The sequence below is a fragment of the Pygocentrus nattereri genome, chromosome 10, assembly GCF_015220715.1.
Source record: "Pygocentrus nattereri isolate fPygNat1 chromosome 10, fPygNat1.pri, whole genome shotgun sequence".
Classification (NCBI taxonomy): Eukaryota; Metazoa; Chordata; class Actinopteri; order Characiformes; family Serrasalmidae; genus Pygocentrus; species Pygocentrus nattereri.
In genome coordinates this window covers 28,596,572-28,611,588 of record NC_051220.1, presented here as the reverse complement: position 1 = coordinate 28,611,588, position 15,017 = coordinate 28,596,572, and the positions used below count along the sequence as shown (strand labels likewise).

Sequence of the window (15,017 nt, the reverse complement as noted above, 5' to 3'; positions counted from 1 at the left end):
TAAGAACAGTTAAGATATCAAAAATATAAAGTAACACATATGGAATTGAACTGTGAGCAAAAAGTATTAAATTAATCAAAACTATATTCTAATTTAGATTTGTCAAAGTAGCCCCCCTCTGCATTTATCTAGCTTTAGTCTCGGCATTCTCTCAAGCAGCTTGATGAGGAGCCACCCAGGATGCTTTTCCACATGCTTGAAGAAGTGCTACATCTCACTCCTGTCAAAACAAAACCTCCTATCTCCAATACAATAACTCTAGAGGAGAAGAAGAAAAACATACTTAACTTTTAATGTAAGTCAATGTAACCAGACTTTGGTCCAAGTAATCTTGGGCCACTTCTCTTAGTCAATTCATCATGAGATTTACAGACAATGTAAAGGGCAAAAGGCATTTTCAAATTATGTCAAAAACTGAAAAATGGAGGTTTTGCTCCAACAACAACGATATCCTGAAACCTTGTTGGTTGCTGAAAACTACTGGTTGGGGCCATTCAAAAATGTAAATAAGCATAAACTTAATTCTGCATAAACTTACATAAGCATAAACATAATTAATTTGAATTCATTTTCTTAAAAACTATTTTAAAGCATGAAAAAAAGGAATCCTTTGCTAAAAAAAAAAATCTAATTTGCACAAGAAGCCGATCAGCCAACACAGCTTCTATAGTTTAGGACTGGAGCTATGAGGCTAACATTATTAACAAACACTAGAAGTCAAGAGTCACCCAAATATTTTCCATTAATACATTCCCAAAACTTCTCTCAACCTGATCAAACCACATCCAGGTCTTAATTAGGGTTGCAGAGACAGTCTGGTTTAGAGGCACAGTATGACTTACTGTGAACTATAAAAACGAGCAAAAGTAGACTGTGTAGCTGCGCAATGCTAGCAGCCATATTACACAAAAGGTGCAGTGCCTAATTCTGACTGCCTTGCAAAATCCAACTTCTCTTCCTGTGCAAATGGATGCTAAGTTGGGGTTGTGATTTCTGTCACTTTGGTTTATTAACAAGCAGTATCTCAAAAGTGAGTACACCCCTCGCATTTCTGCAAATATTTTATTATATCTTTTCATGGGACAACACTATAGAAATGAAACTTGGATATAACTTAAAGTAGTCAGTGTACAGCTTGCATAGCAGTACAGATTTACTTTTCTCTGAAAATAACTCAACACACAGCCATTAATGTCTGAATAGCTGGCAACACAAGTGAGTACACATCACAGTGAACATGTCCAAATTATGCCCAATTGTGTCGTTGTCCCTCCCTGGTGTCATATGACGTATTAGTTACAAGGTTCCAAGTCTAAATGGGGAGCAGGGCTAAATTTGGAGTTTTGGGTACAATTCACTCATACTGGCCACTGGATATTCAACATGGCACCTCATGGCAAAGAACTCTCTGAGGATGTGAGAAATAGAATTGTTGCTCTCCACACAGATGGCCTAGGCTATAAGAAGATTGCTAACACCCTGAAACTGAGCTATAGCACAGTGGCCAAGGTAATTATCCAGGACAGGTTCCACTCAGAACAGGCCTCGCCAGAGTTGACCAAAGGAGATGAGTCCACATGGTCAACGTCATATTCAGAGATTGGCTTCATAAATTAGACATATGACTGCTGCTAGCATTGTTGCAGAGGTTGAAGAAGTGGGACGGCAGCCTGTTCGTGCTCAGACCATACGCCACACAATGCATCAACTCGGTCTGCATGGCCATCGTACCAGAAGGAAGCCTCTTCTGAAGCTGACGCACAAGAAGTCCCAGAAACAGTTTGCTGAAGACAAGCAGTCCAAGAACATGGATTACTGGAACCATGTCCTGTGGTCTGACGAGACCAAGATAAACTTGTTTGGCTCAGATGGTGTCCAGCATGTGTAGTGATGTACCAAAACAATTGTCTCTTGCCTAGAGTCAAGCATGTTGGTGGTAGCATCATGGTCTGGAGCTGCATGAGTGCTGCTGGCACAGTGGAGCTGTGGTTCATTGAGGGAAGGATGAATTCCACCATGTACTGTGACATTCAGAAGCAGAGAGTTTTCCAACTTGATAACAACCCCAAATACACCTCCAAGATGACAACTGCCTTGCTGAAGGAAAAGGTGATGGATTGACCAAGTATGTCTTCAGACCTAAACCCAATTGAGCACCTGTGGGGCATCCTCAAGTGGAAGGAGGAAGAGTGCAAGTCTAATATCCACCAGCTCCATGATGCAAATCTATACTGCAATACAAGCTGTACAAGCTGTACTGACTACTTAAAGTTATGTCCAAGTTTCATTTCTATAGTGTTGTCCCATGGAAAGATATGATAAAATATTTGTAGAAATGTGAGGGGTGTACTCACTTTTGTGAGATACTGTATGTCTCCAGTCTGAAAATTCATGATTTAAGAACAGTTATTTAAATAAAAATACTTAATTTTATTGTTATTATAGTTCAGCATAAATAATGCATGCTGTTTTTAAACCTCAACAAGTTTGCACTACCTCAATGAAGACCTGGATGTGGTATGATCAGGTTGAGAGAACTTTTGGGTGAAAGATTTGGGTGACTATTGACTTTTAGTGTTCGTTAGCAACGTTATACCTTTTACCTCCAGTGGTAACTTTGGACAGAAAATGTGTTTTGGCTGACTGCATAAATCTGTGGTAAGTGAACAATACTGTAAATTTGATTTTTGGTCAAACTATCATATTCAGCCGTTTGCCAAACTATTATATGCTAAATGTTTGTCTGGTACTGTATCTTCATTTCTGGTGAGAAGAGATTAAGACAGAGAAGCCAGGCTGAGAAAGAATGAGGCTTAAACATGATGAAAGATCTCTTACCCTTCGGCCTTCTAAAAACTTCAGCGCAGTGCCAATGTTAGACACCCAGTGGATTCTCTTCAGCTGCCGTCCCTGTTCACATGGCTGTGAAGGAACAGATGGAGTTGTTGAAACCAAATTTAAACCACTACTGAATCCAACAGGCTTAAATGGCAGACAGTGCCCTCAAGATACACTAAATTGCAGCTCTGCTCAGATCGTCAGATGCAGAATGTTATTCAGAGGGATAATCTGTAGATTTGGTGAGACAACACCAGATAATGCATCACAGTAGCACTTACTAATCTCTGCCCAGACAGCACCTCCAACAGAGCCAGCAGTTTCACCCCATCCTTGATGTCCTCAAAAAGGTCATTGATTTCTAAAGGAGGGTTACGCTGCAAGGAAGAACACAAAAATAGCAGGAGAATAAATAACATAAAGTAATTGTTAGTGTGATGTGTTTAACTAGAAATGCATTCAGAAGATTTCACCATCTTGGCACCCATGTTAGGAATGGGAGCACATAAACAGCCTCTTTGCTTTCTACACTGTAATTACAAAGCCATGCTGTTCATGCTGTTACAGGCTCAACTGGCCAAAGTATACAACAAGCTCCTGGAAAGCTGAGGACAAAGCCCAATAATGGCATGATGCCAACACCTGCAGAAAAGCTATTTAAAATATTTTTGGAATAATCCCTTACACACCCACATTCTTGTTTTCATTGGTTGCAGTGACTATAATGACAGAAGTTATTTAGGTGTTTGTCTATTCCTTGTAGATATTATGATGGGTAACTCGAAGTCATAAGTGATATGAACGTTGTTCGTAGTGCTTTCACTTTTGACAAAGTCTTTATGAAGAAGTGCTGAGAAGTGTTGCATTACAAATAAGCCTCCAGCCCAACCATGCAGTACAGCTTAACTGTCTGCATGAAAAAAAAAAAAAAAAGGAAAATGAGGTTTTTGAGTGTTTTCAGAATGCAAACAAAGCAGCATCTTTGGTACAAAGAGAAATGGACAAAAAGCAGCTAAGTCTCTTTACAGAGGCTTTTCAGATGAATTTTTCACACTGAAAGCTGGGCGCCCGTCACAGCATCAAGGTTTTTTTCCTCAACCAAGATCCTGCTGTGTCATGGCACACACACACACGCACGTGCACACATACGGAGATGAGCTGTTAATTTCACAGTGATGCTGAAACAAAGCAGGAGACTACAGTACAGATACAGAATTAAAAGAGTGAGAAAACTAGGTGAGTTAGCCACATTACTATTGGGTCTCATGTAACTGGTACCCATAATGTCACCATATTCTAGTTCTCTTCTCTGAGACCAACTTATGACACTTGTGTGGTTTTATGTACCAAAAACAATCATATTTCATTTTTAGATGGCCAGTTTACAATCTCTATTAATCCCTTACAATTACAAGTGCTGTTTTTGATACTTTACTATTAAGACTTCTACATACCTCATTCAAAAACAATGAATTCGAGTTGTAAATATTTATTGTTTTTGTAATAACACTTGGCTCAGAGCAAAAAATGAATTCAAGTTGCATGGATTGTGGAGTGAAGAGGCAGTACAAATTAAAATTATATGCATTTACTAATTCAGGAGAGCAAAATTAAAAGAAAGATTTATTTTATTTGTGATTTGCTTTTTAAATTATGCTTTTGAATTAATGTAAAACTATTGACAATGCTTCAAACATGACAATAACCATGTTGGAATAGAAAACTCACAGAGAACTATTGCAATTTTAAACTGCTTAATAAATAATATTAAACATTAAAGGTTGCAAAGTTTTGAAAATATAATAAAAGATATCTAGGGCAATTAAAGCTGATTTCAACAGCTTTCTTGCTATAATGACAGAAAACACCTTGCTCTTTAATATGTGGCTTTGGAACTCTCAACTATCAGTCTGAGTTTTTTTCCAGTAGGGGTTGCTTTTAGCATCAAGTCATACAGAATAAACAGCCACAAATCTCAGCAGGATCTAACAAACACAAATGTTCTTAGTAATAACTTTGAAAATCAGAGGTAAAAAGCGTATTACTAAAACATACCAAATAACTCAGAATTACTAATGTGATTTCTATAACATTTAATTTCATCAAATCATTTAATGTTAAAAAGCATGCAAGCTAAAGACAGTATAAAACACTGATACAGAGGACTGTGTTTGAGCTTTTTGCTGTTGATCTGCTACTGCTCAAAATGTTTCATAGTGTTTTTAATCACTATTTCTTATTTTCATTATGACAAAATTCCTTGTTAAGAGTTCGATTTTAAGTGTTTATAAACTGCATTAAACTTTATTATTTAAAAAAAAAGTGAGGAAAATGACATAAGTCCTTTAAAGGCATGTCCTCTCTGTCAAAATGAAAATTCGTTACTGGAGCCACAAAAGGCTAAAAGAAATGGAAACAATGAGAAAAGTGCTGAGTCAGGGTTCAGCTCTAGCTGTAGTTTTCATGGGAACTGCAGAAAATCATGCAAGAGACACTTTCCGAGATGACAATGACACACAAAGAAACATCAATAACTGCTAAGGAGTGAATGAGAGAGATCGCAGAGTCCAACAGCAGCAGTCTGTAAGAACCACAGCTGGATACTAAGTGAGGAGAAATGCAGTTTCAGAGTATTCCCCAACTTGATCAGCATGCACGGAGCAAACAGCACGTGAATAGCAGCAATAATGCTTAACTGCAGCGTCTTCTCTAGCTGACCACGTAACAGAGAGTCTTGCAAACTTTTCAGTGCCATGTACTGCTCTGAGTCTGAATCTAGCTGAACAAAAAGACCCCTCAACTCAATCTGTGCTGACCGGAATACTTAAACCTCCCTCCCCCGCCCCCATTTATCTGAGATTATCCTCTCTTTGTGGGCAGCAAAATGCCTCGTCACCAAAGCAACCTATCATGAATAATAAGGCGACACTCTGAAAGAGAAGCAGCAAGGCAATACCTTTGTTAATAATTCGAGATGTCTTCACAAAATTCACTGGTACACTGGTAGAATATTCTAGCACAAATTAAAAGACCATCATCATACATCCATTATCTCTTAATGTTGTCTCATGCTTGTGTCAGGCAAATTCATAAAACATTATGCCAAAAGGCCTTGGGAGCAGACCTTCTCCTGCTGAGAAATGTTCCAACCCTTCTTGTCAACCATCTGCACACATGTACAGTTTCCAAGATCACCAAAACACACACACACACACACACACACACACACACACACACATTCTACACTCACACACACACAGACATTCCACTGGATGCTGGGAACCTGAAAGCATCAGTGAAATCAGCTTCAAAATAGTTAGAGACAAAGGGCAAAAACAGCATCATCTTCAACATTTTTGCACCTTAAAACACAAACATAGGGGCAAAAATGCACTTAAAATGTAAATAAATGTAATAATGCACAAAGATATCAGAATCATATCAGTATCGATGGATTTCAATATTTCAAATCATGACTTAACGATGCATTTACTGCAATTCAGAACAGCAGGCAGGTTATGTATGTTTCTAACATTTGCAATAATATTAATGCATTTGTAACCCTCTACAAATAAGTGATAAATCTCTCTGTAATGTTAATCCAGGCAGATGTAGGCCCAATTCATACAATGCATAAACGTTTATGTATTGGCAGAAATGTACATAAAAAATATCAGCATTGGTCCACAGTTTCCATTTCAGTGCATCCCTATAATCTATACGAACAGACTTAGTAGTGGGGCAAAAAAATATTTAGTCAGCCACTGATTGTGCAAGTTCTCCTGCTTAGAAAGATAAGAGAGGTCTGTCATTTTCATCATAGGTACACTTCAACTATGAGAGACAATATGAGAAAAAAAAATCCAGGAAATCACATTGTAGGATTTTTAAAGAATTTATTTGTAAATTATGGTGGAAAATAAGTATTTGGTCACCCACAAACAAGCAAGATTTCTGGCTCTCAAAGACCTGTAACTTCTTCTTTAAGAAGCTCTTCTGTCCTCCACTCGTTACCTGTATTAATGGCACCTGTTTGACCTTGTTATCTGTATAAAAGACACCTGTCCACAGCCTCAAACAGTCAGACTCCAAACTCAACCATGGCCAAGACCAAAGAGCTGTTGAAGGACACCAGGAAGAAAATTGTAGACCTGCACCAGGCTGGGAAGAGTGAATCTACAATAGGCAAGTAGGTTGGTGTGAATAAATCAACTGTGGGAGCAATTGTAAGAAAATGGAAGACATACAAGACCATTGATAATCTCCCTTGATCTGGGGCCCCACGCAAGATCTCATCCCATGGGGTCAAAATGATCATGAGAACGGTGAGCAAAAATCCCAGAACTACACGGAGGGACCTGATGAATGACCTGCAGAGAGCTGGGACCAAATTAACAAAGGCTACCATCAGTAACACACTACGTCGAGAGGGACTCAAATCCTGCAGTGCCAGGCGTGTCCCCCTGCTTAAGCCAGTACGTGTCCAGGCCCGTCTGAAGTTTTCCAGAGAGCATATGGATGATCCAGAAGAGGATTGGAAGAATATCATGTGGTCAGATGAAAACAAAATAGAACTTTTTGGTAAAAACTCAACTCAACAAGAATGCTGAGTTGCATCCCAAGAACACCATACCTACTGTGAAGCATGGGGGTGGAAACTTCATGCTTTGGGGCTGTTTTTCTGCAAAGGGGACAGGACGACTGATCCGTGTTAAGGGAAGAATGAACAGGGCCATGTATCATGAGATTTTAAGACAAAACCTCCTTCCATCAGCGAGAGCATTGAAGATGGAACGTGGCTGGGTCTTCCAGCATGACAATGATCCCAAACACACCACTCGGGCAACGAAGGAGTGGCTCCATAAAACGGATTTCAAGGTCCTGGAGTGTCCTAGCCAGTCGCCAGACCTCAACCCCATAGAAAATTTGTGGAGGGAAGTTTTTATTTTTTTTTTTTTATTAAAAGTCCGTGTTGCCCAGCGACAGTCCCAAAACATCACTGCTCTAGAGGAGATCTGCATGGAGGAATGGGCCAAAATACCAGCTACAGTGTGTGCAAACCTGGTGAAGGCTTACAGAAAACGTTTGACCACTGTCACTGTCAAACGTTATGTTACAAAGTATTGAGTTGAACTTTTGTTATTGACCAAATACTTATTTTCCACCATAATTTACAAATAAATTCTTTAAAAATCCTACAATGTGATTTCCTGGATTTTTTTTTCTCATTTTGTCTCTTATAGTTGACGTGTACCTATGATGAAAATTGCAGACCTCTCTCATCTTTCTAAGTAGGAGAACTTGCACAATCAGTGGCTGACTAAATACTTTTTTGCCCCACTGTATAAATATGAACAGATGTTCTTATGGTACAAATAAAATAACAAACACTTTGCTTTCGACTACAACAATGTTATGCATTGTTTTACCCCTTTACACCTCTAATGGTGACCTGACAGTGTGAAACAGGGCATTACAGTATTGAGATTTTCCTTTGAGTTACTGTTTTTGATTGAGTTTAGTTCTCTTTTTTTATTTTCAACTGCAGTTCAGTTTCAGTTATTTTAAGTGTGCTTTAATAGCTTTTTGACTTTTTGAAAAGGCATAGTTTGTTGTTTTATTTAGTTCAGCATAATAGTAAATATTTTATCAGAAAGCAGGGCACAAATTGCAGGTCTAAGTGGACTACTTCTGACGAGTTTCACAGAAAACAATGCTGGCTAGATTGCTCAAAGACATAATTTATATTATTTGAGGGCATAGTTATCAGCAGGGTTAAAGGTTGCTCTTAGAATCCACTTTAAAACTATCCTTGATTATGATGTTCATGAACATTTTTGAACTCTTTGTAATATTTATAGTGTTCACTCTTGCTCCAGTGGGCATTATAGCTCTTTTCAGCACTGCTGTGGTGACAATAAAGAGATTGTTTCCTTATTAAATAGGTTCCTTTCAAAATTACCCACCACTATTCACAAACTTTCTCTTCTTAGATTTCTTAAGTGATTTACTGCCTTCATTCGTAGACCCACCAGGTAAACAGTGGTACTGTAATACAGATTCTTAAATAATTTAAAAGTTTTAAACTTTTTTTTTTCCCCAATTTTCTCCCCAATTTAGTCGTTTCCAATTCCACCTGCTACGTAGGACCCCCCCAACCACATGATACTACCAATGCTAGGAGGGTAGCACAGGCTTCCTCTGAGACCTGTGAAACCAGCTACCGATTCTTTTTGATCTGCCGCTCACGCAGCGCCAACTGCCAGATCTGTTATGTCAGCTTATGACGCCTGCGCTGACTAGCATCACGTTAGGTGATGAGGGGAGAAGGGGGGCCATCCTACCCATCCTACCCCATCGTACTGCTCTCTTGGACTCCTGGCTATGGAGGGCTGTAGCATCACCAGGGATCGAACTCGTGATCTGATGATTAGGCGGTTGCGCCACTCGGGAGCAAAGTTTAAACTTTGAAAAAGGTTTTTCACTCTGATTTACAGAGAATCCATCCATTGAATGTTTCTTCTATGTCACTGCGTAAAAGCCTATTTGCCATATTAAAATTATTTTTATATCATTTAACCTAACAGTCTAATTTTGTTCAAACTTTATTTTGTATATTTTGCAAAGTGCATATAAAATGTACATGCATTTTATTCAGAGGTCAAAAATTAGCCATTAAAAATATATTGCTTCCTGCCCCAAGTAAAATGTCCATGCCGAATGACAGAGATTCCCAGCAGTGTAGCAAACAATCTCTCTCCTATCAACTACCATTTACCTGTTCACAACAGCCATGTGTATCATGTCCTGGCAAAATGTTCTCCATGCATTTAAGTGAACTCTAGCAAACAAACAATAAGGACAGTCCCCTACAAGGTCACGCTGTGCTTCCCCATTGTTTGAAAGTTGTGTGTTTTGAAGAAAACGTCTGCATTATTTTGGCCTGTCCCCATGGACCTGTTATGCTGGCTTTCAAAACCAACTGCTCTCTAAGGAAACACACACAACGTCACTGTGCACAAACTGTGACCACTACCCCGGCCAAAGCAGTAGGAGGTGTGCACAATACACTATTCATTCAGTAAGCATGGAGTATAAACAGCCACTCTTCATGCTACTTTGTATTATAATGTCACACTCAAGCACTGGCCATCTACCCTGAACTACTGCAGAAGATACGACCTTCGATCATTATTGCTGCTTCTCTTGATTACACGCTCACTTGCTTCTCAGAGCCACCAAGATGGCAGGTCACAAAGCTGATCACATGGCTTTCTCTGTCCACAGATGAATAAACAGGGCAACTGAGGTGCAGCCCCCCTGTTTAACTGACCCAAACAAGACCCATAAATAACAGCATTACGGCATGGCACAGTGAAGCTTTCGAGCAACTAGTTGCATGTTGTGAGTTGCACGCAGTTTAATTTCCATGCAACTTGACAGTTTCACAAAGAAATTCACAAAAAAACAACCAAAGTCGCTTGCATCTGCCAACTCCTCTCATATTTTTTAATATTTTGCATCGTTCTCACGATATAAATTCATCTATGCTGCATTATTTACATTCACGTATTTGCAGCATTTTTGCTGTCTTTATCTTTCAGCTGTCATCAGCATTCTTTTTAATCTATCTATTTCTTTACTGTATATTTGTGACTTTAATCTGTTCTGTGTGCATTAAGCCTTTGAAAATGAATGTTTAAGTAGCCATTACTGTTCTACATGGCATCTAACTCATCCTCGTCCTACAAGCCCTGCAAGTTCATCAAGGACTGCATCTCACTCCCCTCTTTTGCAATAACTTTGATATTGCAAATGTGTGAGAGCGTCATGAGAAGAGAAAATTAAAATTCTCATTACGTACGTTGCAATAACAGCAGGCTGAAAAAAAATAAATGATGGGCCTTGATGGGCCTGTTTCATGAAGTTGAGATGTTTGCAGCTGTTGCGGCTGTGTTTCAAACAAGATCGCAACTTCAGTGAAATTTTGTTTCATGTAAGTTTCAAGCAACTAAAACTGCATCAACATTTCACTGTGTAAAGCTAGCTAGATCTCACTGATCTCACCTGTACAAACACCGCAGGAACAAAAGCCATGACCTCCATTTGAAGAAGAATCAGAAAACAATCTCACCTTGGCCAAATGTGAATTAATCCACTTTGTGAAAGTTCTTTTCTGGACTGACTCCTGTTCATCTGAAAAAGAAGAGAAAATGAGTAAACACACGAGCCAGGCCATAAACTTCGACTTGTGTCTATTTTTGCCACATCCTCAGGGAGATATTAAAGGCTCATCCCTGAGTTCACCCTAACCAGCGAACATGACTCACCACGGCTTCTTCTGATATTGCTAAGATACACCCAGAAAGGATGAATATTTTACATAGTAAAGAAGCCAATGTGCTCAGTCTCAGCTAATGAATTTATAATAACAGAAATGATGTTCTGCAGCAAAGTACTGCAGAAATGAAACTCCCAATTTAGCAATAATGGCAACATTGACATTTGAACAGGTACACTGATCATTTTAAATAACCGAATGAATCATTACTGGACACTTAAGTAACCTGAGCTCTTCACTGAGACATTGCACACTTTTTTGCATACATAAAGCTTGAATACACATATAGCAGAATGCTTACATAAAGAATGAATACACTGCATTTCACACAAACTTCCAATGACATGTCAGGCCATTCAGATCAACCACAGCCATTTCACATTTATACAAGGGCTCAGACAGCTCATATCAAATGCATTCACAAAAGACAATGTCCTCTTTTTTCATGCATTCAGCTGCTGCAAAGTATGGGTCGCCATTTCACACAGCACATGATCTGCTATAGCAAACGTATGGCTGCGCATCTTCAACACGCTGAGGCCTTTTTAACCCAACATGCGCACTTCATATGCAGCTGCCGTCAGCGCACACGTGCAGCAGAGATGCTGGCTCGGCCCCGGGAGCGAGAGGCGCGCCGTGACACCGGACGGTAATTACCTCTCTGTGGAGGAGGATCTCAGCTGGCCAGTAATGTCTAGTGAGGCATGTGACCCAGTGCTGTGCCACTGCACACCTCGCTCATGCATCTGCTTCACCCTACATATGGCACAGTACATATAAACTACATATAAATCCGCTCTGCTGGACTCGCTCGCGCACACATGTCCTGCAGGATGACGTGACGTCCACTGGTCTACTTACCGCGCAAATACTGAAAGAACCCAGTCACCAGATTGAGAGAGGTGGTCTTTTTCACGGCTACGTCCTTAAACTGAGCCATTGTAGCGCGCCCACACTCCCTCGCTTTCTCAGCGGCGGTCAGCGCATGTATGTGTGCGCGTCTGAAGATGTCATCCAAAGACGAAAAGCAGAGCGGGAAAAAAAATCAGCTATCTTTTTCCCTTCAGGAAGCGAAACAGATCAGGCATGCAGTGCCGCTGTCCCAGTAAAAAAAAAACAAAAAAACACAGGAGCTCCCTCCCTCCCTCTCTTTCACACATGCACGCCCCTCGGCTGTGGCGAGGCCCCTAATGGAGGGCAGCTCTTGTGCGGCAGGCGGCTTCCTGTTATCGGCGGCGACGGACTCATGCTGGAGTGGAACAGTGGATGTGCACAACCCCCCGCTGCCCAGCTCCGCTCCGCTCGCTCAGCCTCCAGCACCATCCACAGCATCTCAACATCTATGGCGCCTTTCCTCCAATCAGCACGCAGGCAGCGGTGACGTCACACGGTGGTCTGTATTATCCAGGTTTATGCAGGGGGGGTGGGGTCTACACAGCTTACCATCTGACATGCCAGCAAAATAAGCAAGACAGGACCCCCATGCACAAAGTGGCTCTGCAAATATATTTACTTTCCCTACACTCTTAAAAAAGTTCCTCAAGGGTTCTTTAGTAAAGATAATGGTTCCATATAGAACCATCAACACTCAAAAAAACCCTCTGTCTGATTAATCTGAAGAACTATTTTGTAAATTAATCTTTTAATCATGCAAAGGCTTCTTTGAGTGCTTATGGTTCTATATAGAACCACTTTATTTAATAAAGAACCATCTTTTTTAAGAGTGATGTAAGTAATTATGAGTAGTTCTGGGCCATGTATCAGCACACTGGGATAGTGGTATTGGGGTATTGATTTATACATACTGATTTATATATACTGATAAGAAAGCTGTAAAATCAAAAGCAAAAACTTAATTAACTGCAACTTAATTAACTGCAAAACTGCAATGTCATTTTTGGGAAGATCAAATTATTTTGGAAGAATGGTTTAGAAATTCAGAACAAAAATGAAATATTACATTTCATTTCTAGAAATCTGGTTTCTGACTGGCTAATGTGTACAATATTGTGCAATGTTCCTCTCAGTGTTATTTAAAATGGACCAATCACAACAAGCTATGGCAAGACATTATTTTAGCATAGCATAATAATACACGGGTAGCACTGGTTCAATACCTTTATGTTCAGACTTATTATGGCCTGAGGCTTTCATTCAGGCTCTCATATATAATTTGAGGCCCATTCACTAAACAGAACATAGAAATAGAACAGTGTAAACTGACTGAGTTCATCTTAAAGGAAAATAAAAAGCATGCATAATCAAACAGCCAAGACAAAAAACAAAGTCATTCAAAGTTGTTTGATGTGAAATGTTCGAGGACCTTACCAAATCAGAATTGTTCACAATGGTGGTGATAGGAACCAGACATCTGAAGTGTGAAAGCCTCTAAATGCTAGTTATGAATACAATGCTTATTTTACCATTGCCAACATTACATATGAACCCATTAAAGGCATGTGTAGGTTCACTGGTCATCATGGATAGTAAATAAATTGGCAATATTTACATTGTAGACATCACAAGCCCTGGTTCTTATCACCACTGCAATAAAGAAATCAGAGTCAGTAAGTTTTTGTACAATGCATCATTTCACATTCAATTCACATCAAGAACTGGTGCAATCCTCCTTTGAGTTATAGGAGGGAGCCATGAAAGTCTGGACCTGTGGACCCAAATTTAAGGTTTTAATGTAAATTTAAACACTAAATCGGAAAATGTGATATTGTGATTTATTTTAAAAATGTATGATTTCAAAAAATGTGATATTAAATTCAATCAGTACTGTTTACCAGCATGAGTGCAATTAGGATTTACTGTTGCCAGACACTGACACTCTATGCAGATATAATAAACAGCACCCTGAAAAACATTACATAACTCATGATTATATCAAAAACTTCCTACACTTCAAACCAAAAATATCAGCAAATGCTCATGAATTTCATACAACATCTTACATAATTCAAGCACACATTATTGGCAGCAACTAAAGGAGGCATCAGCCAAAAGAGAGCTGTGAGTGTGCTGTAGGTCATTCCACATAAAGCCAAAGTCGAAGTAATGAATCATTTATGTTACGGCCACTGTTAAGCATCTGCCACCTGCTGCCTTACCATCCACACTACTACCCAGATACTCTTACTGAGACCCCTCAGCTTCCCGCAGTCCTGCCTCTATCCTAACTAAGCCATTAAGCAGCACATTCACTCATTGTCTTCTCAGGACAGCCTCTTAATGCCAGTGAAATCTTAATCCATTTTGGCTGCAGAGTCACTGCACACTGTTGCTGTGATACCAAAAGATACATGCCCATAATTCATTATGGCTTTTTAATTTTTGAGGCATGAGTTGCTTTAAAAGTATATTTTATTTAATTACATTTTAATCTCATGTTTTATACCTCCAAAACATGGGCAGCACGCCTTCTGCACAAATCCACTTCGCTGAAAAATACATTTCTCTCTTGAGCACTGTGTTGCATAGTTAGGTATTTTTATTTGAATCACTCTTTTGTACTTTGTACTCGATGCAGAAAGCCACCAGGAAAATGGCAGCCTTGCATAAATTATCATAAGCTAATCTCTGCTGTACATTGTTACTGGCAGCATTTGTTGATCTTGTGATGATACAGTAAAGCAACTTAGCTGAAAGCTTCTCATACTGTAAGCAGATAAGAGAATGGTGACAGACATGTTGGAATAACATATATTACTAATTGTAAACCTGTTTAACATTTCTGCCCTTCTTTCATATTGATTTTCAAAGATTTACACTTGCAGTAACAAACTATCAGCAGTTGCACCAGTAAGAGAAATGTAAACTGGGAAATAATATC

The 15,017-nt window shown here is 39.4% G+C and overlaps 1 protein-coding gene across 9 annotated transcripts in view; it reads right to left on the bottom strand.

Annotated features, from left to right (window-relative positions):
• The window catches only part of syne1b (spectrin repeat containing, nuclear envelope 1b), a 111,860-nt gene that overhangs the window by 87,331 nt on the left and 9,512 nt on the right, over positions 1-15,017 (bottom strand). For 7 of the 9 annotated variants that reach the window (XM_017699888.2, XM_017699890.2, XM_037541790.1 and 4 more), the window contains exons 1-4: positions 12,041-12,476; positions 10,973-11,034; positions 3,120-3,215; positions 2,839-2,922 (exon numbers count right to left, since the gene is read on the bottom strand). In XM_017699888.2, coding sequence (XP_017555377.1) covers positions 2,839-2,922; positions 3,120-3,215; positions 10,973-11,034; positions 12,041-12,119 — 321 coding nt within the window. In that variant the 5' untranslated portion in view covers positions 12,120-12,476. Of the gene's footprint in view, positions 1-2,838; positions 2,923-3,119; positions 3,216-5,794; positions 5,912-10,972; positions 11,035-12,040; positions 12,477-15,017 lie in introns of those variants that run through there. The other 2 variants (XM_037541788.1, XM_037541794.1) reach the window with 2 other exon arrangements.